At 41.7% G+C, this 25644-nt stretch overlaps 2 protein-coding genes across 2 annotated transcripts; both read left to right on the top strand.

Annotated features, from left to right (window-relative positions):
• Positions 1-8435: 8435 nt before the first annotated feature.
• timm10 (translocase of inner mitochondrial membrane 10 homolog (yeast)) lies at positions 8436-12170 on the top strand. Its single transcript, XM_080029678.1, has 2 exons — positions 8436-8634; positions 10677-12170. The coding sequence occupies exons 1-2, from the start codon at positions 8564-8566 to the stop codon at positions 10870-10872; spliced, it is 267 nt and encodes an 88-aa protein (XP_079885804.1). The 5' UTR covers positions 8436-8563; the 3' UTR covers positions 10873-12170.
• Positions 12171-12372: 202 nt separating this feature from the next.
• Positions 12373-23794, top strand: unc93b1 (unc-93 homolog B1, TLR signaling regulator; the record flags this gene model as incomplete). The annotated part of the gene is made up of 13 exons (XM_080028873.1): positions 12373-12537; positions 14850-14966; positions 15154-15295; positions 15618-15771; positions 15958-16119; positions 17392-17521; positions 17669-17762; positions 18957-19081; positions 19776-19958; positions 20437-20725; positions 20832-20953; positions 21111-21233; positions 23555-23794. The coding sequence occupies exons 1-13, from the start codon at positions 12508-12510 to the stop codon at positions 23792-23794; spliced, it is 1911 nt and encodes a 636-aa protein (XP_079884999.1). The 5' UTR covers positions 12373-12507.
• Positions 23795-25644: the final 1850 nt, after the last annotated feature.

The following is a 25644-nucleotide window of genomic DNA, read 5'->3' as shown; positions in this document are numbered from 1 at the left end:
TGAATTGTCTCGTAACCTGCACTACTGAAACAGAAACACTCTGGTAAGTGTACTTACCGTTCATGCTAACGCTAATTTAGCTAATTTTGGCTGCGGTGTTTGAACTGTACTACGGTTGGCTAAAAGCGTTAACCCGTAACCTCCAAACAATTTTAATCGAGGTGACTGTTCAAATAGCGTTATTTCAAACGTTATTTACTGGGTCACATTGACACAAACTATTGTTTGTGGATAAGATGGACATTGTATTTTCTCTCTCTCTGCTAATAGTGTTGCTAGCTCTTGGTCAAAGCGGCCTTAATTAACTTATTGCACGTAAAATTACATTTTTTTTGCAAGCGTCACTGTGTGGCTAAATTATCTACAAATGGTTTACAGATAATGTGAAAAACATAATTGCCCTCAACCGAAATAGTGTCCATCGGGTCCATCTATTTGACATAAACTTCTCAACTTTTAACATTGCACGAGCTGTTCCACGTGCTGCGTGGCTGCCGTCTGCTCCAAGTCCATAGCTAAACGAAAGGCAGACAGCCAACCAAGCTATGCTAAATTCATGCTAAGCTATGTTGATGCTGGAAAGTAATTTCACATTTCACACGCCACCTCTTTTTGAATAAATTCACTACACATCTTTTTATTTTGTGTTTAAAGAAAAAAAAATGCTCTAAAAATCTTGCAAAGAACCACAACTATGGACTGTAGTTGAATTTTATTCACAGGGACAATTGAAAGTTTGAAAGAAATTAGAAATTGAATTAAAAAATTTAGCAAAAATTGTAAAAATGACATAACAACCAAAAGTTAAAAAACACACAAGTAAGAGGTAATATTGTTAGGCTTTACTGGAGGCAACAGTATTTGGTGTTACTCTTTTGTGTTTTTTAAATGAATGGAACAGTATTCATTTGGTGGAAGTGCCTTTAAATCTTTTGCACCCTTATCATGGGGCACGTTACAGGATCACTCATCACCATTGACGATTACAAAAGCAGGGTTAAGGACTATTTAATCACAAAAATGAGCTGTTTTTAAGAACTGACTTGCTTTAAATGGTGCTCCTGTTGTTTCATTTTGATTTGTCCTATTGTGTTTTGTTATGTCTTGTATTTTAATTTGAAATGTGAAATTTTGATTTTGATTAGAAACTTTCTGTTTTGACGCTGATTTCTTGGCCAGAACTCGCTTGTAAAATAGATTTAAATCTCTGGAAATATTCCTGGTTAAATTAAGGTTAATCAAATAAAAAAATCGGTTCCTTTTGTCTTTCCAGTGCCCATGTTGACATGCAGAGGTACTGGTGGCCTGGTTTTGAGATACAGCTCCATAGAGAGCTGCAGAGACAACAACACGACGCACAATTCTGTGACACCCTGTTGCAAGCTGAGGGTGAGCTGCTATGTGGCATGGCATTCCAACAATCAAATGAAATAGTGGTTTGGAATACTTAAGGCTAGTAATGAAAGGTGGAGTCAGCAACTCTGGGGAACGCTTGTTGTCAACATCTGAATATTTCCACACGATCCTTTACCTGTCTGTACTGTTTGTGCGCTTGAACAAAAACTGGTGTCAATACACAGCCTAGGCTCTGTACACTGGTATGTATACAAAGGGGGCCCACCATAGCAAGAAACATGCCCATCTAGGCTGTTTTTAAACACTTATTTATTTTTCAGCGCCCACACATATTAAGGACAGGTAGCGGATCGTGAGGATATATTAGCTGATTTAAACACCACCTTTTTAAAGGGTAAAAATAATGATAATGTTTTATCTCATACTATTTCTTAAGGTATCTCAGTTCCGACCCACGGTTGCATCCTCGCGGCCCTCAGCCCCTACCTGTCTGAGAGGCTGTCAGCCTCCCCCACTCCCCCGTCGGGCCAGAAGCTGGAGCTGCAGCTCCCACTGCCAGGGGTGAAGGCCCAGACTCTGCTGAAGCTGGTGGGTCTCCTGTACTCTGGAGAGCTGGAGGTGAAAAGCAGCGTGGAGCAGAATGACGTGCTGTCTGCAGCACGCCAGTTTGGCATCACAGACCTGGTAGAGGGACAGAAAGACAGGCTGACGAAGGAGGGAGAGACTCCGAAAAAGAGCGTGGGGGGCTGTAGGGATTGCAGAGAGAGGAAAAGAAGCAGGAAAATACAGGATGCCCAAGTTCAGGCTGAGATGGCTGGAACGACGGCTATGGATCCTGCGGTTGAAACGAGAAGTTACGTATCTGCTAGCACACAGACTAGTGTGGATGATTTTGAAAAGACAGTGGGCAGTTCTTCTACTCCCTCCGACCAAACGAAACCTCCAACCCCAGAGCCTACAGTCTCTGCAGCTCCAGGTTTGGATTTCTTGGTCTCCTTGCAACCCCAAGAAATCCCCCTCGATAACTGTTTTCGCTCAAATTCTTCTTCAACCATTCCCAGCATTCCAAGTGGCGCGTCAAGCGACGGAGAGTCTTCCTTAGATGGTTCCTCTGACAGCGTACCAAAGCCCACTTCAACTTCAGCTTTACCTAGCGACGTGATGACCTTTCCCATTTCCCTTAACGATGACTCAAACTCCCAGACTCCTCAGGGAGACGCCACCGACCGGCCGTCGCCTGAGGGAGAGGAGAATGGAAATATGGTGAACGGCAGTGAAAATGCAGAGCAGCCAGGCCATGCCAACCGAGAGGAGGTGCCAGGGAAGGAAATTAAAAACTGTTCAGTTAACAGACATGGGTATCATGTTCATACAGGAATGAAGTGCCTGGATAAGATCAAACGAATGCAGCAGATGATCGATGATACACAGATTTCTGTAAAGGTATAATATTTTTTGGTGCATTTCCGGCAGATGCCCACTACAAATATATCAATGTGCAAGGCCTCTAGGTTTGTCCGTTGTGGGCTTTTTTAGAAACATAACAGTGTAACATGGCGGCAAGCCCCGCTCCTGTGTAGATATAAAATGCTCATTCTAAGGTAATAAAAGAAAAAAACTTTTCAAGAGATTATACACTAATTTACAATATACTTATGAATATTACATTCCATTTCTACTAAGTCTGCTCTGAAAAAGTCAATTCCCTTTATACACTGAAAAAAATACAGGGCAGTGCAAAATTACCAAAAGGAGACCACAACAAGGAACAGTTATCACACACAGGCCCGGTTTATTAACTTAGGCTGCTGTGAGCAAGTCGTGTTTTCTATCAAAATCATGGGAATTACCTTCAGAGAAACCAGCACCGTTTTATTTTAAACCATAAAGATATTGAACAATGTTGGATCATATGATTGGGTTTAAACTAAATACAATATTGTGTGATTTATGCACCTTCAAGTTGATTATTTTCAATACAATCTACAAGTTTGAGTCAACTTGTATTCCGCTCAGTAACAGCTGCAAAGAAAATAAATAAAAATGTGAATATTTAGATTCATGTCGGAATTGTTTCACGGCTCTGATGTGTTCAGGCTGCCAAATGTGTAAGAAGCCCACTCACTTTTGTATCCTTAATTTCTTCCCTGTGAACAGGTGAAGCTGAGGAGGAGGACCAAAGGAGCAGTGTGGGAGGTCGTGAACATGCAAGACACGGATGAAGCGTTGTCAGTTCTGAACTCCATGAAACTGGTACATAATTGGACAGTGACTTGATTTGATACAAAGCTCTCATGTGACGAGTAAACATATATAAATATGAAGGTCTATAAAAAGTCCATTATGTTCTTAGTGGATCTGAATTAAATCGAACTACATTAAACTTGATAAAACTGACCTCATTTATCTTTCTAAAGGATGCCTCCAACCACAAAAAGCCCCAGCCAGACCAGCCTCCTCCCTCCTCTGTCCAGACTAGCTCTATTCACGAGCCAGAGACCCAGACCCTTCAACCTGCTCCCACCAACCCCACCGAGCCTCCACCTCACACCAACACCACATGCCAGCCTGAGCTTCTCTCCAGTGACTGCTTCAACCCCGACCATCACCACAGCCTCCCCCAGCCCCCCGGCCCGGTGGAGGAGTGTGACGAGCAGATGGAGAAGCTGCTGGAGGACATCATGATGGGCCTCAACATCCTGCCCAGCCTGGACACGGACTGCAAGAAGTCTCAGCGCCACCTCGACAGAGCGCCAGCCATTTGCAGGGGCACCGAGAACGACGAGACGCACACCCAGTGTCAGATGTATTTCCACGATTTTGGGACACAAATTGATCAATCCGAAACCGATACTGGTATGTAGATGCATTTGGTTTTTATTGTGATATTTAATTTATTTGATCCCCTTACAAGATTTATAGACCGTTAGCTTTTTGTTAATTGTCTTTATGATCAATTGGTTAGTGTGTCGCCTAGCAGTAGCAGTCCACTTGCATACTCATGCTTAGGAAACTACTAAATAGCCATTTCTGTCCAACGTTGTTAGTTGGGATAACCTAAAATACATTTTAGATGTAACTTTGTACATGTCTTGGGTGTTGAATTGTATAAGTGATTTTCATAGCTTAATTTCTTTATATAATAGTCCTACAAATATTCTTAGTCGTAAATGTTAGTTTTATTGTAAGTTTGATTGCACCATTCTACTAGGGATGCACCGAACATTCGGCCACCGAAAAAGTTCGGCCGAAAATGGCAAAATAAGTCATTTTCGGTTACAGTTAAAAAGCCGAACAACATTACCGAAAAAATAGAGCTAAACGCATAGCATTTGAAAGTCCTACCTGATATCATCAAATTAATTTTTCGTCATGCTAGTCCAAAAACAGCCCGGTATACTTTTTATTTTGAAAAGCACAAAATCTGCTCAGTCGCAAAACTGACATGGGAGTGTCATTAGTTTATTTAGTATTGTGCAGTTGAAAGAAATTAGAATTTTTTTGCTAAAGTGTAGCAGCTGCTAAAACAAAGCAAGAACACATACCTTATCTTAAATGTAATTCCCCTTCACAAAGACATCTCATTTAGTCAGTTCAACAGTGTTACATGAACCTGAATTCCGCCTTTAATCTAAAATCCCATGCTCCTATTTCTCCCCTTGTCTACCCCAGACCCCCACCCTAACCCTGAGCACATCAGCTATGTTAATTCCAGATGGATTGATGGCAGTCTTCCCACCTGTTGTACAGGTATCCATCATTGTTTTACAGCGCAGAACCAGCCCAGCTTCCCAAGGCTTCCATCACAGGTGGACGCTGCACTGATCCAGCATCAGCAACAGCAGCAGCGCTCTTCTCAATATCACCCGTCTTTCACATCCATGGAGCAAAGAGATGGAACCAGCCTCCGGGACATGCCACTGTCCAAAAGTCCAAATTGTCCATATGTCAAAGAACACACAACAACAACAACAACAACATCGGTCATTCCCACCGCTTTCTACTCCGACGGGCAGACGATACATTACGCAGCATGCCAGGAACCGTCTTCCCCAGACGATCAGACCATCCTAGAGTTTTTACCCCTGACGAATGGAAACGATTCTCCACATGTACCTTGCATGGAGGATCTGCGGCTGCCTCCATGTCTCTCTCCCTTAAAGCCATCGTCCTCAGCAGACCATCGGCCTGTCCTGGGCAACTCAGGGAACCATAGCGATGAAGTACCACCACAGCCATCTTCACTAGGGAGACCGTGGCTCACAGAAAAGCCTGTGTCACTACAATTCCCTCTCAGCGCCATCACTCACAGAGCAGATTGTAATGAATCTTTACCAAAGGATACAAACCGTAGCTGTTTCTCAAGGAAAAAGGAGAAACATTTGGAGTTGAATCCACAAACTGGTGACGAGCGGGCAGGTATGAATTGTACCTTGGAAGAGAGAGGAGCAATGTCTGCTGGTCATCAAAGTGTAGAAGGGATTTCTGACCCCGCAGAGATGACAGGAAGCTTAATATGTAAACAATATGACGCTTTCGAGCCTAAAAAGAAAAAGAGAAATCGCACAAGGCCTCGGCGGAATGCTGACGGTTCTCTTCTGGCATTCAACGGCATGAAAGTCAGTGATGGTGCAGCGCCTAAAAGGAGACGGAGAATACGCCCAAGTCGTGCCTCTCTACTAGCATACCAAGATGTGAAAGTCAGCGATGAAACCAAAGGCCGAATCAACCTGAGCGATTGTTCTGTCATTCTGTCCAGCAACAATGTGCTGGCGAAGGAAAGAGAGATGGCTACCAGCTTTTCAAACACACCAAACAAATCCGTGTGGAAACCAGATGAACCGCCAACCATCACAGAAAGTGGGAGAAAGCGGACAAGAGGGCCAGGCGAGCTCAGTACGGGTCAGCCTCGGATCAGGACGAGGGGCTTTGTGAAACATACTCAGCCACCAAGTCACATGAGCCTAGAAGAGGATTTGGTTGTCAAGCCGGTGGTGGCCCCTAGGGCTATGATTGTGAATGAACATGGAGTCTTAGTTCCGCGGAAACGTGGAAGGCCGCGAAAAATAAGGCCCGAACAGAGCCTTCCAGAGAACTGCTCTTCAGTCATTGAAACAAAGTGCCACAGTGTGGAAGGAGAGCTGAAACTTGACGACAATTTGCCAAAGGAAGATGAAGGAAAATTAGCAATGAGTCTTCCATTTAGAAAACGGAGAAGGAATAGAAGTAATGAAGTTTCAGTGAGGAGACGGAGGAGGAATAGAAATAAAGTTGAGGTGATGCCATTGGAGAAGACCATAAGTGCTGAGAGCCCTGGCGAGGTTGAGGTAGAACATAACAGTGAAATAGTCCCAGCAGGGAAAACCCCCAAAAGGCCACGATTGGTCAGTCTGAAGGAGTTTCAGAAGCTCATCAAACACCAGCATTCCAAAACAAGGAAGTCGAAAGAAGGCCAGAAAAATGAAACGAATGAAACTGCGACTGACTTAGCACATGAAGGGAAGGAACCTGGTAGCCGATTCGACAAATTACCAAAGGAACCAGAAGTGGATGTGGACGTTCCTCCGCCTCACAACAGGGATGGGATTAAGGAGTGGAATAGTGTCTTCCACGTCACAGTCGATCATGATCACTATCATACTTTCAACAAATCAGCAGCCAAGTACAGCAAGTCACAGCCAGACGTCACAGACCACTCTACTAGTATGGAGACCAGTGTGTTTGGTAGCGAGTACCATACCAATTTGTTTTCCTTTGACGTTGTGGAAGAAGAAGTGGCAACGTTTGTAGCTGAGAGGGAGCAGCCACCGTGGGACCCTGATAAAGGTATAGTTTTTTATTCTTTAATTAAAAAAAAATCTAAACACTTATACTGTGTGCAACAAGATTAAAGCTACAGTGCATAACATCTTCCTATAATTGAAAGTCAGTAACATTCAAGCCGTCGCCAAACAAGTTGACACAATAGTCCCAATTACTCTGAATAAACCATCTTTCTTTTTTCTTTTCTTTTTTCAGCACAAAAAGCCTGGGATGCAGGCATTTCAGACACAACACAGCAGACTGCTATTAATGATGAAGGTTTGTCTCACAGTGACAACGTGCCTTTGGTCCACACCTTTGACCCCCAGACCCCTGTGAGGACTGGTCCTCCTCTGTTGGACGCTGTTAGGTTGACAAAGAGCTCAGGATGTGGTCAAGAAGAGGAAGAGGAGGAGGAGGAGGATGTGGACATTCTGCTGTACTCTCCAGACAAAGTGCCTCAGACCTCAGAGTGTGAGAACACACTCCACAACATGGACATGACTCCAGAGGAAGAAGAGGAGGGAGAGGAAGATGTCAATGATATTGATGTGACTGGAGACGAGGCAGAGTAACCCTTTCTACATGTGCATAGATTTTACTATGGTGTGTGACTTGTTGGCACTTTGGTGAGCCAAGCCTAATGTTCTTTCTGTTTTGGTTTTATGGACGTTCACAGGGATGCCAGATCAAGTCCATTTGGATGTGAAGTTATTAATAAGACATTTTATGTCCTGCCTTTGCTGTTCCCCACAGCAATCACTGTCTGGTGATTAATAACTTAGTACTTGCTTAGTACTGCTAGAGTCACAGGTTTGACCTTCATTTAGTTCCATATGCAATGTTCAAATGGATGTTTGATTTCCATTAATATTATGCTAAAGCATTGATACAAATAGGCAAGACGTTCTTACTGTTGTTGACTTCTACATGTCAATAATTTTATAATTTCACATTTTCAGTGAAATTTGAATTGTTAGACTGATTTAAGGTAAAAATCAGTGACATAATGTCCCTCTGTAAGTAACTGTTGAAAAAGAAAAACTTTATTTTGAGCATGTGTGTATTTTGAGCATGTGTGTGTTTTATGTATATTACATAATTATGGTTTATTAAAAAAGTCTGTATTTTCATTTATGTCACAGTTGTGTTATTTTTGTCAATGCAACCCTCAGCTTGAATTATTTTGTGGACAGGAGAGGGCGCACTGTCTCTGACAGCCGTTTGAATCGAACTTTATTGACAGCGGAAGTGGCGGCGGAAACAGTACACACGTGTGTCTGGCAGACCTGAAGGTTAAAGAAGAAGCAGCGGGTAGGTTTTTTGTTGGCTGTCCGCTGGAGAGGGTCACCTGGACGGCGTGTTTTTGGTCAGAGCCGGGTGTGAGCAGCAGTGAAGCGTAGACATGGATCCCATGAAGGCACAGCAGCTGGCGGCGGAGCTGGAGGTGGAAATGATGGCTGACATGTACAACCGGTAAAGCCAAAACAAGCTAACCATCAAAGCTAGCTGTCTACTTCATCCCTCCTTTTCTGGCAGTAGTACACTATGTGCCATGCCATTCCTATATAACCTTTGTTATTAAACTCGTCGTTATGCAGTGATGCATGGTCAACTAAAGGTATGCTACAAAGCTGTAGTGTCCCTTTTTAATGCTCTACCCGTGTACTCATAATTAGGTTAGCTAAACTACATGTCACTAATGCTCTGTCGGGCAGACACTGACTGCAACTGTAAAACTACAGGACGGTATAACCACTATCTATGGGTATAACACCGAGTCATGTTAAATGTGTTTTTAGCTTCTTCATATGGACATTATATGAAATAACTATACATTGCCTCGAATTAGTTTGTTTAAACCAAATTTAACTGGTATTTTTTCTTCACTGCAATACTTAGAGATTCAATAGCAGCTATAAAAGTACAACGATGTTCTGTCCTTTTCGTAATGATCTAAGTCCAGTAGTTTGTATAGAACAAATGTTGTACATACTCTTACAGCGGAAGGCACTCTTGCTGCACACACACACATATTCTAAATATGTTCATAATTGGTGACGGGCTTGTTACTGCTGACGTAATAGCAATGCTCACATAGCCTATTGTATTCGCTCTGCCGCAAAACAAAATAATTACATCGAAAATACATCGGTTGTTAATTTGTTGCTGATCCTTTACAAATAACGCAATTTTAGGCAAGCATGCAATCGAAAGGCTCTCGATTCTAGTTGCCTACACGTGGATACGTTTTGTCTTTGCCAATTGCATGTTGATGATGACCAGGCTAGTACTAAGGAAAGGAGAGCAAGAACAGTCTCAGTTCTAGAAACGTGTATGGGGGTCCGACCCTTTGTAGGCCTATTACTGCTTAGTGCAGCTGAAGGTCGTCGTATAACCTGTGAGAGTTTTCAAGTTGCCTTTCAACAAGTGAGTTCAGGGGAGTAACTTAATTTTGTGGTGACGTCATGTCAATTGACATCGTTATTAGTAACAAAAGTGCCTTCATATGTCTGCAGTAAAACATGTTGTGCTGTGGTGGTGATGGCCCCACTTATTCAGGGCAGCGGCTTCATTGTCTGTGTAGACTCAGTAAGTAGTCTCCAGGGAAGTTTAAGATTAAATAAGGAAGGCCAAAGTCAAACACAGAATTTAAAATCAAGAGTCAATACAGTAAAACTGAACTCAGAGCAGCATGGAGGGGCATAACATCCATGGCATCAATTAATCAGTCTACCTGTGAGACCGAGCATGTCATTCATGTAAATTGTGTGGAGGATGCCGAACTGGCAAATGGTTTTAATGTTTTTTTTTCTTCTCGTTTTTAAATGGTAAATGGACTTGACTTATATAGCGCTTTCTAGCCGATTTTCTCAGCCCCAAAGCGCTTTACATATCTTACCACATTCACCCATTCATACACACACTCATACACCGATGGTAGAAGCTGCCATGCAAGGCGCTCTCTGAACCATCGGGAGCAATTTGGGGTTCAGTGTCTTGCTCAGGGACACTTCGACATGTGGCGGGGAGATGGGGGATCGAACCTCCGACCCTGCACTCCAGAGGCGATCTCCCTACCGACTTCGCCACTGCCGCCAACCTGAAAGGTCAGGTTTGGTGATTAGCATTTCTTAGCTGCAGGAAACTCTGGTTCTACAGAATGATTTAGTGATAATTAAATATCACAAATCATTTTAAGAATGTAAGCGTGAATAAAGCTGCCGTCCCTGACTCCATCTGGGGACACACTCTGTGAGTCACTGTGTTTTCCAGTTTCTCGGCCTTGGTTTTGTAAATTCTTGCTGTCTTGCGTTGCTTACTGATACATCTCAATTGATTTCTTCAATCTGGATTTTTCTTAAATCTTCATCTCTACGTTACTTTTAATGTAGGAAATTCTCTTAATGACAATATTCTTAATGTGATTTTGGTAGAAATGTTGTCAGTAGAAAAAAAAAATTATATAAATAAATCTGTTGAATTTAAATTTGTCTCCTGGCTTCCCTCCATCCCAGAATGACCAACGCCTGCCACAGGAAGTGCGTGCCGCCACATTACAAGGAGGCGGACCTGACCAAAGGCGAGTCTGTGTGTCTGGACCGCTGCGTGGCCAAATACCTGGACCTGCACGAGAGGCTGGGACGCAAGCTCACAGAGCTCTCCGTCCAGGACGAGGAAACCATGAGGAAGGCAGCCGTGGGGAGCGGATAGAGACACTGACAATGTGTAGCACTATGGGGGTTATTAATAGGTTTTGGGGTGGGCTGGGGGTCGGTATATCTGATTCCTCTTAAAATGAGAGTTTTAATGAGTGGGTGGGTTATTTGTTGGGTGGGAATGGAAACATGTTAAATGAGGGTCCACTGAGAGATACTGCTTCCTCCACTGCAGCAGAGGACGGAACATAGGAGAGGGGCTGAAGAAATGGAGCACTTTGCTGGAACGACAGTACCAAGATGAAGCGCTAGCCTCTCTGGAAGTGTCCCATTAGTTTCACAATCAGCTTGGCGTGGTTCTCAAGGAGTCAGCTGAAGATTGACTGGACAGGAGAAAAGCCTGTGACATGTATCTGTATTATTATTATTATTCCTCAGTTGTACTTTGTGCTTGTTTTCCTCAGCTTGGGAGTGCAGAAGCCCAGGTACTGTGTTGAAGCATTGTGGTACCAAGCAGCAGGTCAAAAACAAGCGCTAAGAATCCTTAGAGTTAAAGGTGGATTCAGTGACTCTGGAGAACGCTTGTTGTCAAAATCACTTTTTGTCAAAATCTTTAAATATCTCCTCACCATCAGCTACCTGTAAGTACTGTCTGAGCTGAAAACAATGTATGTGTTAATACACAGCCTAGGCTCTGTAAAAAGGATAAACAGTGATTTTGACGTCAAGTGTTCTCCTTAATCATTGCGACTTTGTTACCCAATCACCCTTTGAACTCTGGGGGGCGGGGGGGATTTTGTTTTGAAAGGGGGGTGAAAGTAAACATGAGACCTCTAGCAACACATGCTATTCATGTAGAGATACACAGTTTTTCCCAATTATGTTGTCTGTTATGCAGACAAAGTAGTGTCAATACAAACTGCAATACAGTACATTGAATACATGCAACAGGGCATGCACTGAATGAATTATGTGCTGCAGGATGGTTTGAGCCAAGATGTCTTTGTTTTCATACAACAAGACACTGCATAGTTTACTCTTATACCGGCCTGGACGGCGCCATGTTGGCTGTGTGTTACTATAGCTCTGATACAGACTGTCAGCTAGGCCTTCTCTACTTACATGGACGTGTGTTGAAGATGGATTTAACTTTTTTTTTTTTTTTGATGAGTGTGTAGACTGTGCTGTATGTCAGTGGACCATGGTTTTGACTGTGAAACCTTTGAGTGTGTGTTTTTTTTAAATGTGCTAACCACTGTGTCAGTGACGCAGCTTTTTATCTGCATATTGGAGAAGCTGCACAGTGTGTCCTTATAATTAACTCTAATAAAACAATGTCATGCTTTATTTTAACACGAGGCCTGTCTTATTTTCTGTCCTACACACCTAAAGTAGTTAGAATGTGCACACAACTAGCTGGGAGGAGGCATGCACGGCTTCCTAAACTTGTGCCTGTGCCTTTAAGACAAACGGTGAGAGGCAGGCCTGGAGTGAGGAAGTGAAGACCAGTTACTTTCACTTCCTTCGAACAACTTTTATTTATGCCTGCGCTCAGTACGTCGGAAAGGGGAACTAAAAGCTGCAGAGGCAAAAGGGCCACAGACGTGCGAGTGGTGGCCTGCTTTTTTCAGTCTCACAGGTGGATGAACGTTTCGTTTAGGTGCCCGCAAGGAGTCCCCGCGCGACAGACATGGCGAGTATTATATCTCCAACTTGTTTGGTAAATGATTAAAATAATACAATGAACGACGTGTTGTTTGGTAGACGTGCGTGTTTGAAATGGTCCCGCCTACCTGGTGTTATGATAGATAGCCTACAATATCTGACTCGAGTTTAGTGCAATTAACAGGCTCACGTTCAAGTTAAGACTAATACAGGTGTCATAATAATGTCATGTGTCAAAAACTTAATTACAGAGCAGAGGGTTCAGTGGCTCATGGCAGGTTGAACCCGCCAGTAGTCTACCGACGGCAAAGTGGACAGGAATATTAAAGGGAGTTTCAGAAGTCACGCTGTGAAAAATTAACTATGTTTAGAATATGTTTAATAGGCTGCCACTATGAGATAATTCAAATTCAAATTAATAATTAATTAAGTTAATAATTCAAACTTGGTGGTAGAGCCGTGTAGGCTACATGTAGCGGGCCTGCGGCAAGAGAAACGTGTTATGTTTATGCTTAGGGTACATTTAGAGAACATAAAGCTCACATCCTCTTTTCTAGCAAATGTAGGCCACAATGTCGAGTTACAATGTAAATAATATAACGACCTAGTAAGTCGGTATTCTATTTAACTCAAATAGCCTAAATAAATAAAGATAATTGCACATTTTTATAATGTAACTTATTAATTCAATTCGTTGAATTTCTTTCTTTCTTGACCAGATCTGGCACTACCAAAGTTATAAAGGGAGTGCAAAGTAGGGACTGTTAAATATTTTGGGGGAATTGATATGCAGATTACGGTAGGCTATATGGTGCTTGTTTAATATTGGGATGAATAAACCCGTCAGCACAGCTCCACTCATTCAACCTCTGTAATATAGCAACTGTTCATTCATTAATGGACAATGATTGTATTATTACAATTCTCTAACATATGTATTATTGTTAACGTCCTATTTTAAGATAATGGGTTGAAGGTATTTCCGGTGTTCCACATGTGAAAGGAATTGTTTAAAGGAAATAGCCTAATTCTTCCCCCCCCCCCCCCCCTAAAATAAGTGCTTCAACAAAAGACAAATAGGCCTACTACCATTCTTCTTTACAACTACTAGCATATATAATAAAGAATATCATGAGTTTGCTTTACATAGTTGCCCTAATGTGGGACACCTAAGGTCTAGAGCATGTATCTCTTAATTCTGACACATGTTAATAGATAGGCTAATATTGTTGTCAAATCTAAGCAGGGGTTCCCTGTGATTGAAATCACATGAATTCACAATTTTGATTATAAAGAGAATGTAGGGGAAACAGTCAAAAAGAAAGTAAACCATGTGAAGTCCAGACAAAGGACAGTGACATAGGTTTGAGAGGAAATCAATGCTAAGGCTTTACATTTGTCATTAACAAAACAATGTTGCCATTTGTTATCAGATTATGTTTATGATACAATTATGCATCAAAGTATGCAATAATATTTGGAAAATGTGTTTTAAGTTTTTTTCTTCTTCAATCAATCTTTAGCTGTTCCACATTTGGAAAGGTGTTTCCGAAAGTGGGACAGTATGATTTTCCTAATCTGGGGCAGTCATTTAAATTTCGGTAATACATAGGAAAATCAAATGTGCAATACGAATTTTATTCAAGGTGTACAGGTCCAATACTCTTATAAAGAAAGCATCCCTGAAGCATTACAAATTAACTCAATTATGTGCCTAGGAAATAGTAATTTTCTCATATCCTATATTAACTCAATACAATGTAGTACAGGCTAGGCTATTGCAAAGCGCAGAGATGGGATTTGAAGCCAGGGCAAACAAAATATTGTTCAAATTGAAACCATCAAACCTGAGTAATGTACCTTAGACCATGAGTGTTAATGAGCAGATAAATTTGACTTGAATTAGTTAAGGGGATATTGTTTTTTTATGCATAATACAGACTGTCCCAGATTAGAGCAAACACATTTTCTTGTGCAATTTTGCACATGGACCACTAATATATGTGCCATTTCTTCTCTGAGTATGATATGTGAATTATTTCTTCTGTTTTAATTAGCCAACATCTTGGGGATTTCAGAATGGTATCATGTATGGGTCAAATGTATTGGTTCATATGTTAATATCGGACAGAAGTTGAAATTGCAAAAATTGTCCCACAGTAGGGCAACTCACCCTACCTTATAAAAGAGGACAAAAGATAAATAGAATAATAATAAAAAGCTCGCTAAAGAAGTCAATAGAATCTACAGAACTAAGAGACAGAGTTACCTTAGTCCCTACAGCTAATATTACAAATTCCTCCCATTCCTGACAGTGGCACACTGAACCTCTTGTTAATGCGGTGTACTTCTTCTTCTGGCCACTAGATGGAGGCATCTGACGAAGAAGAGATTATTGTGGAAGAAGATGAGCATATCGCGCCCCCTAACGGCCGCCTTAACGAACTGCAGGATGTGGGGCAAGCAGAGGACATGCAGGGCCAGGTGAACCCTCCCTGCTGTTCTCTGAAAAGCCTATTAAGGCCCGCTGTCTGGGATTACTAGTGAATGATGATGACACACTTCTTCTAGTGTGTTAAATATAAATTACAATTCCATCACCTAGGCCTTTGTTCTTTGCAAAGAGTTGCATCACTTTTTTTCTGTTTTTTTCTTCTTCTTTGTTTCTAAGATGGAGGAGTTTCTGGGCCCTCAGGCAGAGTACAATGAGGAAGAGGAGGAGAGGAAATATTACAGGCGGAAGAAGCTGGGAGTCATTAAGAATGTCCTTGCGGCCAGTGTGGGAGCCATGATTGTGTACAGTGTGTACATGGGTGAGTTTGACTGGAGACAAGACAATAGAAACAGACACAGCAGCACACAGTGTTAGGGCCACGGGAGAAAGAAGAGGAAGAGACGAACACTGTTGTTTTCCTTCATGCATTTGGATAATAAATTAGAAATGTCGAGAATAAAGTGGAAATACAATGTTGAGAATAAACCTGACAAGGTAAAGACTGTTGGAATGTTTGACAGATAGTAAAATATTGGAACTTCTTGGATCAATAAATCAGCAATAATGTTTGTGTGTGTGTGTGTGTGTGTGTGTGTGTGTGTGTGTGTGTGTGTGTGTGTGTGTGTGTGTGTGTCTTTCAGGTCTGCTTCAGATGCAGCTGATCCTCCATTATGATATGACTTACCGTGAAGTGAAGTACAGCAACCTGGGCCTGGAGGACATAGACCGCAAGATGTTGATGGGCATCAACGTCACACCCATCATAGGCCTGCTGTACACCCCCATACTTATCAGGTGCATACACACACACACACACACACACACACACACACACACACACACACACACACACACACACACACACACACACACACACACACACACACACACACACACACACACACACACACACACACACACACACACACACACACACACACAGAGGTTGAAACATGTCCTTGCTTTTCCTATGTCTGGCAGGTTTCTAGGTACAAAGTGGATGATGTTCCTGGCTTCAGGAATCTACGCGCTCTTTGTCTCGACCAATTACTGGGAGCGTTACTACACCTTGGTTCCATCCGCAGTTGCTATCGGCGTGGCCATTGTTCCGTTCTGGGCCTCTTTGGGGAATTACATTACTAGGTGAGAACCTGGAAGGCTGTGTGGGTGAAGCACGACCCTCTGTACGTCACAGTCCACAGGGCGTACTGAAGGTCACAGAGACTGGATAAGATCTTAGTGGATAACCATTATCTCAGATTGATGCTTTTCCCTTCACAAAATAAATGACACCTACATTGCAACTTCGCTAACTCAAACTAGCTGTAAACACATTTATCCTATTTTCAAACAGAACCAATACACTCTATCATTTCGACTAACAATCAAAGTTGATTAAAATGACTGCCTTTTCTTCAAGTACACTGTGCGATAATTTGATTACACAAAATAACTTTAGAAATATGCAACTTATAGTGTAAGAACAAAATACCGTACAAAGGGCTTCACGATCAGGTAATACCACAGGATCATTCATCGTGGATATGGTCAAACAAATGATTCTTTAAAATGAACATAAACCAGTTGACAGACACTGACGAACACTCAGAAGCTTTGACATTACTGGATTTTTAGGGCCAGTAGGCAGTTGCTTCAGCCTTAAATGGTGACACTGTTTGAAAATGTGGTTGGCTTACCGGTTCTTCAATTTCTTGTTTCTTGTGGGTTTAAAACAATACAAAAAATGATATATGATGAGAGCTTGTACTTGCCTTACATATCATTTCTCTCTAATCCTTTATTTAAACATGCAGTCGTAGAGATATGACCTCTATTTCCTATGTGAGACCTGTATACAACAATAACTCAGTTTCCCAATTACAGTAGAACTGAAAATACCTAAGTATATTATTTTTTAAACCCAAAGGTGAAATGAGAGATCAAAGGCTGTGCTATTGAACCGTGTCAGTCAGTATCTAGGCCAATGTAATGCCGCTCCGAGTCTTTTCACTGTCTGTGTGCTCACAAAGAGGTGCAACAATACCTCATTTTGTTGCCATCAATGCAAGGCTCTGTTGAACTGAGCTCCGCTGGGATTGTCAAACTCTCTTTTTTTTTTCAGCACATTTCTTTTTTATCAATTTGTAAAGCATTGTTTAGTTTTGTGTGTGTGTGTGTGTGTGTGTGAGTGTGACATGCTGCTGTTAAACCCAATTCCCCCACGCCAAAAAAGTGTTTTTTTTCCCCAGTGCCTCAAGCATAGCGCTTTTATAAAGCTGAAATGTGAGGCACCTTCTAAGGCTCTATTTTTCCCCAAATCCAACCAAACTATGAATTGTTTGTCCATAAAATGTGTCTCTTTTTTTTAACAAATATGTCTATGTTTCCTCTGAACGAACACGTACACCCATGCAGGATGGCGCAGCAGTACTACGAGTACGTCAACTACAGGGCAGAGCACGTACAGGAACAGAAGAAGCTTCCTAAGGGGGCGTGTCACAAATACATCATCATCTTCCAGTCCATATTCAACATCATCTTCCATGTCAGTCTTCCGCCATCTTTTGTTCATCAATGCGTCATCATTTTATTTCCTCTTGTGTGTGAAAATCCATCTGACAATAGACAATTGTACAGCTGTAGAAACAAATGAGCAATGAGTCCCTGCCTTCTGTCTCTCTTTTCTCATCAGCTGAGTTTTGTCTTCGCCGAGTTCCCCATGCTTTTCGTCATCAACGGACTCCTGGATGACAACAAGCACATTCTCCACAACGTCAAATCCTGTGGTAAATATACACACGTCACCTCTCCCCCACTGATGAATGATTGCAGACAAATAAGGGCAGGACACCAATGTATAACAATACCGTCTATACTATCCAAATGAGATATATAAAGTCAAAACTACTTGAATACTTCTTGTCAAGGGTTGGAGTCCCCTTTTTTGTGCGGTAAATTATGAAGCTACAGCAAGTAACCGGTTAGCTTAGCTTCGCACAAAGACTGGAAACAGGGAAGCAGCTTGCCTAGCTCTCTTAAAGGTAAAAAAATATAGGGGGGCACCTTTAGCTCAGTCGGTAAGGCGTCCCCCTCACGGGCCGGGCCCAGCAGCAGACCCGGGTTCGATTCCCGCCCGCGGTCGTTCTCTGCATGTCACTCCCCTCTCTGCCCCATTTCACCTCTGTACTATCAATAAAGCATAAAAATGCCCAAAAAATATCTTAAAAAAAAAAAAAGGGTAAAAAAATATTCACCTACCGTAACCTTTGAAGCTATTTACTAACCATCTTTATCATTAGTCTTTTAGCATGTTTTCGCCACACAGAAACCTGATGAATAAGCTACCTCCCCAATCACAAACAGCAACTTTCTGAACATACTTGAGCATTCAGCTTCTAGATATTGTTTTTTAGGAGCTGTTGGAGACCAAATGCAGTGCAAAAAGAAGAGCTAATGTTGGCCTCCAAATGAATGCCTATGTTTCTTCTTGTTAGTAGTGTTTTCATACTGTATGACACTTTGGGTTTCCAGCTTGTCCTGCTGAACCCAAGTGACACAAAATCAACTGATACAGCTTGTCAATCATGTTTGTTTTAAGCTAAAGAAATCACCGCGGTGAAGAAGGCTCCTCAGTCCTCATTGTATTGTTTCATGGACCTCACAAAGCTGATGTGAAACTAGCGACGTGTAACACTACTGCTAAAGCTGAAATGCTTTCCTTTGCTTTACTTGGAAAGAAAATCTCACTTCTTTAAACTTCCTTTTGTTATTGAAAACAACAATAGGAGGAAACGGAACTGTGGAGAGGTTCACATATGCCTCATAGGTGACATTCAATATACTAGACAAAGATCACACTGACACACATGCTAGTTTTCTTTTAAACTGCTGCCCCGTTAGAAGTTATTCATAACGGCACACATTTTAGCCACTCGTTGCCACTTCTCATGTATTTAGTTACTTCCTCTTCCCACCACCAGGGGCTAAAATCAGTGGAGTGATCCCCGGCTTCAACACCACCGTGCTGACCCACCTGCCCCGCTCCATGCTGCTCATACAGGTCGAGAGCGTTCTCATGGGCTTCGCATTTCTCTCCATGATCATCGTAAGATCCAGCGCACACACACACACACACACACACACACACACACACACACACACACACACACACACACACACACACACACACACACACACACACACACACACACACACACACACACACACACACACACAAAACACACACGCACATACACACACAAACACACACACAATTCTGACTCCATAGAATTTAATGCTACTTTAGTTTGTTTTGTATTAATCTCATTGTCTTCCTGGCTCTTCTTCATGCTCTACTGTTGTGACCGAAGTTGGCGGGAAAGAAAAGGGAAATGAAAAGCTAGATAGCAGTGATGAAAATGATGTGTGGGTTCATCAAAACAAGCGATCTCTTTCACATTACACACAGTCATTTGATACATTGTTTTGAAAGCTGTCTCCCTCAATGGTAATGCACAGTTATCCCATCAGAAAATAAGCTTGAAAATAGGATTTTTGTTAATAAGGTAAAAATTGTGTTTGATTTTATCCCAGCTTTGCTTTCCATTGGGAGTAGCAGTGCTTGCAGGGACAGAAAGCTTTTCAATAATCCATTTCTTCCTTATTGTTGTGTTAGCAATTGGTCGTTTTGTCCAACAATGGGCTGGAAATAACGTATTTGTTCGTGTACAATCACAGAAATCAATACCTTTTCATAAAATGAATGAAAAACATACATTGTTGTTGCTACCCACCCACAGTTCCTTGTGCTGTGTGGTCCTGCGTACCGCCCGACAGAAGAGATAGACCTTCGCAGTATCGGCTGGGGAAACATCTTCCAGCTGCCTTTCAAACACCTCCGAGACTACCGCCTGAGACTGCTCTGCCCCTTCTTCATCTACAGTGGATTTGAAATGCTGTTTGCCATCAGTGGATTCTCCCTGGTACTGTGTTGCCAATGAATGCAGTCTGTTGGAACAGTTGAATAGCTTTAACTTGCATTGCTTAATATAAATAATAATATAAGGTCACCTATTATGCAAAATGCACTTGAACATGGTTTTTCAACATGAATATGGGACTCCCAAAGTATGACAGAAATAACCCTCTTCTCTTTTTCTACACCTCCATCTTTCTGAAAGCCTGTGTTTAGAACCCATTGAGACCCCCCCTCCACCCCATTACCAACCTAACCTAGCACTGTCTCCACCTGTATAAGCACTCCCAGATACCACTCATACCTGAACCTGAAAATGAGCATAATATGTGACCTTACATTTTGTTGGTATCTTTGAATATATTTAGAAAATGCAACTGAATAAAACCTCACCCTTAAAATAGCAGGCAGATTATATTAATAAGGACAGGAAAAATGTATGTCTCATCTTACGTTTTTTTTCTTTCTCCCCCTCCCCTCCTCAGTCGTATGGCGTTTGCATTTTGGGCCTGAAGAAACTGTGGCTCCTGATCCTGGTGTATGGCCTCTCCTGCTCCATCTTCTCCTCCCTGTCCCTCTGCCTCCTGCGCCTCCCCCGCTGGGTGTGTCTGGCGGGGGGAGCAGCCGTGCACGGGGTGCTGCTGGTGGCTCTCATGGCTTTCTCTACAGACTCTGACAAAGAGCATCCTGAGTCTCAAGCCTTGCTGGCTCCTCTGCTGGTGATCTCTGTGCTGTGGGGCCTCGGCACCGCGCTCAACAAGACGGGCCTCAGCAGTGAGTAGCAGCTGTGGTTGGAGGTGTCTGCACATACTCCATACTAACTTTTTTTTCCTTTGTCTCACGACATGTGTCAGAATGACCTCCATCTTGTGTCTATCAGCTCTGCTTGGTTTGCTCTATGCGGAGGAAAAAGAGCGTCTGGACTTTGTCTACACCATCTATCACTGGTGGCAGGCCATCGCTATCTTCATAGTCTACCTCTGGTCCAACCTGCCGATGAGGGTATGACTGTGTGTGTGTGTGTGTGTGTTGAGAATATTTAAATGTGTTTGTATATCGAGTATATCACCTCTGAGAAACAAATCACCATTTGGATACAATTTTAAAGGAAAAGTGCCTACTTTTTCTTTTCTTCACACATTGTGTCCCTCTCCCTCAGGCCAAACTGTCCATCCTGTTGGCCACTTTGTTGCTGGCCTGCTACTGTTATTGGGTGATGGAGCGTCGGCTGGCCCTGAAAGTGCAATACAGACTGCCTCGCATCCCACGGCCAAGTCACAAGGTAAACCATTCACAGTCTGTCACAAATGGCTACATGCATTTGACCATGTTCCTCTTAGTAGATTCATGAGGTCATCCAAAGGCTAAAGCACAGCCAAAGAAAGAGGTATTTTATTGCTGATTACTCAACAAATTGCAAGAAGGAATTATTTTTCCATTGAAGCCAACTATTGTACATCAGACATTGCTGGCCATACCTAGCTGCATTTAATTACCTCTTTTTTGTATATTATACATTATAGGTGTTTGGTGTGTAAACTGTACAATTGGCTAATAATTCTCAAAAGCCTTTATGCCATCAACTACAAATAAATTGCTTAAAGGTACATCATATGGATGTAGGATCTTTGTCCCTAAAGGACTGTTTTCACAATCATCAGCTATTGTGTTCTCACCTTTAATCAACAACTGTCTATATAACAGGATTGGTGACATCACAACTAGTGCAATGTGGGAAATTGAATCCTCCAGCGCACGTCCTTAGAATATACCTCACTGTGTAGTCATCTTTTCCCACTGCCACCAACATCTTTTTGAAATTTTAATTTATTTAATACATTTCAATTAGGGAGAAGAAAAAACTATTCAATATTTCACTTAATTTGTTGTGGTTGCTGTAAAACTTTGTGTGACAAACCATCAACAAAAATAACTGAAATCTAAATATTTTAATTTGTTTTCTAAAGAAAATACCATGTTCACAGAAGCTGTTTTTAGTCATCATCCTTTTTTTAAAGTTTTCTTTTTATATAAATGTGTTATTTTTAAAAAAAACTGTTGTTTGTGTAGTGATATTGCCCAAACTAGAAGTGGTGTTGCTATGGTTACTCTTAAATTAACCTCTCAGCATTCTGAGTTAGTTGTAAATAATAATTAAAATGTTTCTAGGTCTGTGTAATGTTTAATACCTATTATCCTTGGTATGCGACCATGATTACTTGGTGTCATTTGAAGTCTCTGAATGGCCTTTAAAAAAAAAAAACGTGTAATATATTTTTGCACTATTTTCAAATGAGGTTCCAACACAACACTACTACACTTTTATTTGCTGCCTGCCTGCCAACCAATCAAAAAGAAGCATTTTCAAGCTTTATTAGATAGTACAGAGTTGAAATGGGTAGACAGAGAGAGAGGGGGGATGACCTGCAGTAAAGGTCCACGGGCCGGATTTGAACCCGCGACCACTGCAACGAAGGCCGGAGCCAATATGGTACGCGCTCTATCCACTACGTCAACGGAGCGCCCCGGAAAGAAGTATTTTTATGGCCATGTTTCAACTTCTTAGCTGCTGCCAGCTGTGTATTCTTATGTTTGTGATTAGGGTGGTATTGTCTGCCTGATCTAAACTTAATTGGTGCTTTACTTTAGGACATCAGTCATAGTCATTGGATTGGCCATAACAAACACCATGATCAAATGTAGAGTGTTCCAGAACACCTTAGCCCAAAGATGGATGATGTATGTATGGTCATATCATCAGATCTTTGGCCATATGTTGGCATACCTTCACGCATACCATTGCATGAGGTGGCAGACAGATGAGAAGAAGGTTTTGTATTTAATCTATTTTGGAGCCACAGTAAAGCTGATTCAAACCTCGAATCTAACCTTTGAAGCACAATAAGCCAGTGCAGTGATTTAAAGACCGGTGTAATGTGATCCACTGTGTTGCTGTGTTCAGCAGGAGAGCACTGTTGAGAATATTATGTTTGTATTTATGACAGTTTAATAGTCACACTTTGCATAAGATCACATCTCAGCCAGCACCTGGTTACTAATACTGTTCTTTTTTCAACTCCAACTCATATTGGTGAGTTTCATGGACCACCATCGATAACGATACCGACATATATCATTTAGATAATACATTTTTTCCCACACCAAATTGCAGATATCAAGTCTCTTCTGTAAAGGAATTGACATGTTAGTATGCATAATCTTATCGAGTTGGCCCACCGGCAAATGAAGACAAAAAATACAAAGCTTAAAATGATATGATTTTATATTTTTGTATAATTTGTTTTTGTGTAAAATAAGAAAAATACTTTTTACATTATGAAGAACATTTTGAGCTTCTCCCCCCGTTCAGCTGCAGGTTGACTTATGTGACGAAGCAGCCGATACGGATATCGTATCGATAATCTTGTCCATCCCTAGTATTCATTAGTATTAACCGTAACACCAGATACACAGTACGGACAGGTAGAAAGGTGACTCCACCTTTTTAAATGACATGAGCCAACAAACACTTATTGACTTAAGAGGGACTCACTCTCTCTCCTCAGTCATCTGTGTTTAACCTGATCCTTTGTGTGTCGCCAGGTGAAAGGCTACCGCTACCTGGAGGAGGACAACTCAGACGAGTCGGACTCTGAGAGCAGTGACGAGGATGAGGAAGAGGAAGAGGGGAATGAGGATGGAGAGCATGTGGCAGAGGAGATGGAAGCAGAGGAAGCTGACTCACCCACAGTCCGGAGGAGAGGGGCCGAGGGACAGGGCCACCAGCAGGAGGGAGAGAGGGAGGAGAGGGAGGGAGGGGGAGAGAGGAGAGAAAGGGAGTAGAAATGAAGGGAGATGGAAAGGAAATATGCCCTGCGTTCCAAATCACATACTCTCTTTTCTACTATTCAACATACTGTAGCTGATCATAAAAAGAGTATCTAGTAAGGCAATACACTTGGGAAATACTTTTACTTATTTATTTCATCATAACATTGTGCCTTGAACTTGCCTCTTGCTTATGTACCTATATATCCGTCGCATCGCTGGTTGTTTTCACACGGAGGCTCAGCCGATGTGACTGAGTGTGAATTTCAGGTGCGCAGTGGATTGGTCAGAATCGCTCAAAAAAGCATGCTGTCTTCCACACTAAAAATCCCGACCGCATGTAGTATGGCATCCGGGTATTTTCAAGCATGTTAAATCCGACCACATGTATTGGGACATCCTAAATCTTTTTCTACCATCCTAAATAGCAGGGAAGTATATGGGATTGGAACGCAGCCATGTACAGAAGAGGAAGAGAGTCAGAGAGGCACTGGATGCTGTTCTATTCATTACTCCATTCATGTTTTTACAGATATTTATACTTCTTATATACTGCGCTCTTTTTCTTGCTTACGCTTAATTAAAAAGCTGTAATCATCAGTTAAACTGCTATCTCAATATTGATCTAGACCAAATAGTACAGAAACTGGAAATACTATATTGGTAGCTATGACAAACTTAAGAGGTAGTTTTGTTTTTCTATCGCTGCAAAGTTTGTGTCTCATTTACCCAATGTGCCAATATTTATACAACAGAATATTGCTGTTGCTTTTGTGTAACAGCAAGAAAGAGCACGCAGAGAGAAGAGAAAGGACTGAAAGTTCCCTGGAAAAAATATAATGAGGAATTGATTTTACAAGTGCGTCCTAAATGGGGAAGTGTGTTTCGATGGAGTCATTTTTAAAAAGCCTGGTTCTGCTGGATGTGAACAGCATAAAGCAGCCTTAGATATATTTGTTCTTTATTTACCGTTGATGCCTTTACTTGTGCACATTTTCTAAAGGGAAAACGTGCTGACTCAAGTGATTATCAGAAACTCACACACGTGCCTGCTGCCTGATGTATCTATTGGGACGAGTTAAACATGCTTATTGCAGAAGTTGAATATAATATGGATGCATGTTTATGCTTTATAATAGTTGAATAGGTTACAGGTACGGACTGTCAATCGAGTACGACCAATGCCAGTAAGGTAGCCTACATGATGCGTTTTGGTAAATAGTGGCTTCAGGGAAATTATAGTTACTAATAGAGTCTGAATACTCATTAAACTGTTTACCATGTGCACTATGTGAGCAGACATTTGCTAATGAGCACTTAACACAAACTGCAGCTGGGGCTGAAGGGATGTCATTAGTGTTGTGGATAGAAACCAAAGTTTTGGCACTAAACTCCGGGGAACCTAAGTTATTAAATTCTGATTGTTGATATGAATGTCCGTACTAAGTGTCATGCCATCCATCTCCTAGTTCACACATTTCACGCAAAAGACGGGTCACTAGGATTCACTTGGGCAATTCTTTCCGTACTAAAAATCATGTCAATATATCCAATACAGGTTGAGATATTTCAGTGTAGACCATAATGTTGGACAGACCGATGTTGCCATCCATAGTCATGCTGCTAACTTGGATACAAAAGCAGGACTATTTAGCCACAAGCTGGTACAGCAAAAAAAATATCGAACAATGTTTGATCAAGACTTAAAACTGCACCCATGTGATGGTTTCCCAATGCCCTTAAAAAACCCTCAAGTATTATTAAAATTCATTTAAGGCTCCCAACAGTATTAAAAAGTCGTAGATACAGTTAACAGATCCTGTTTTGTCATTATGCAAAATGAGCTGATTTGTTTTGAATGCTCA

The sequence above is a fragment of the Ammodytes marinus genome (genome assembly GCF_949987685.1).
Source record: "Ammodytes marinus genome assembly, chromosome: 6".
NCBI lineage: Eukaryota > Metazoa > Chordata > Actinopteri > Uranoscopiformes > Ammodytidae > Ammodytes > Ammodytes marinus.
This window is presented reverse-complemented; position numbering and strand designations above follow the sequence as displayed.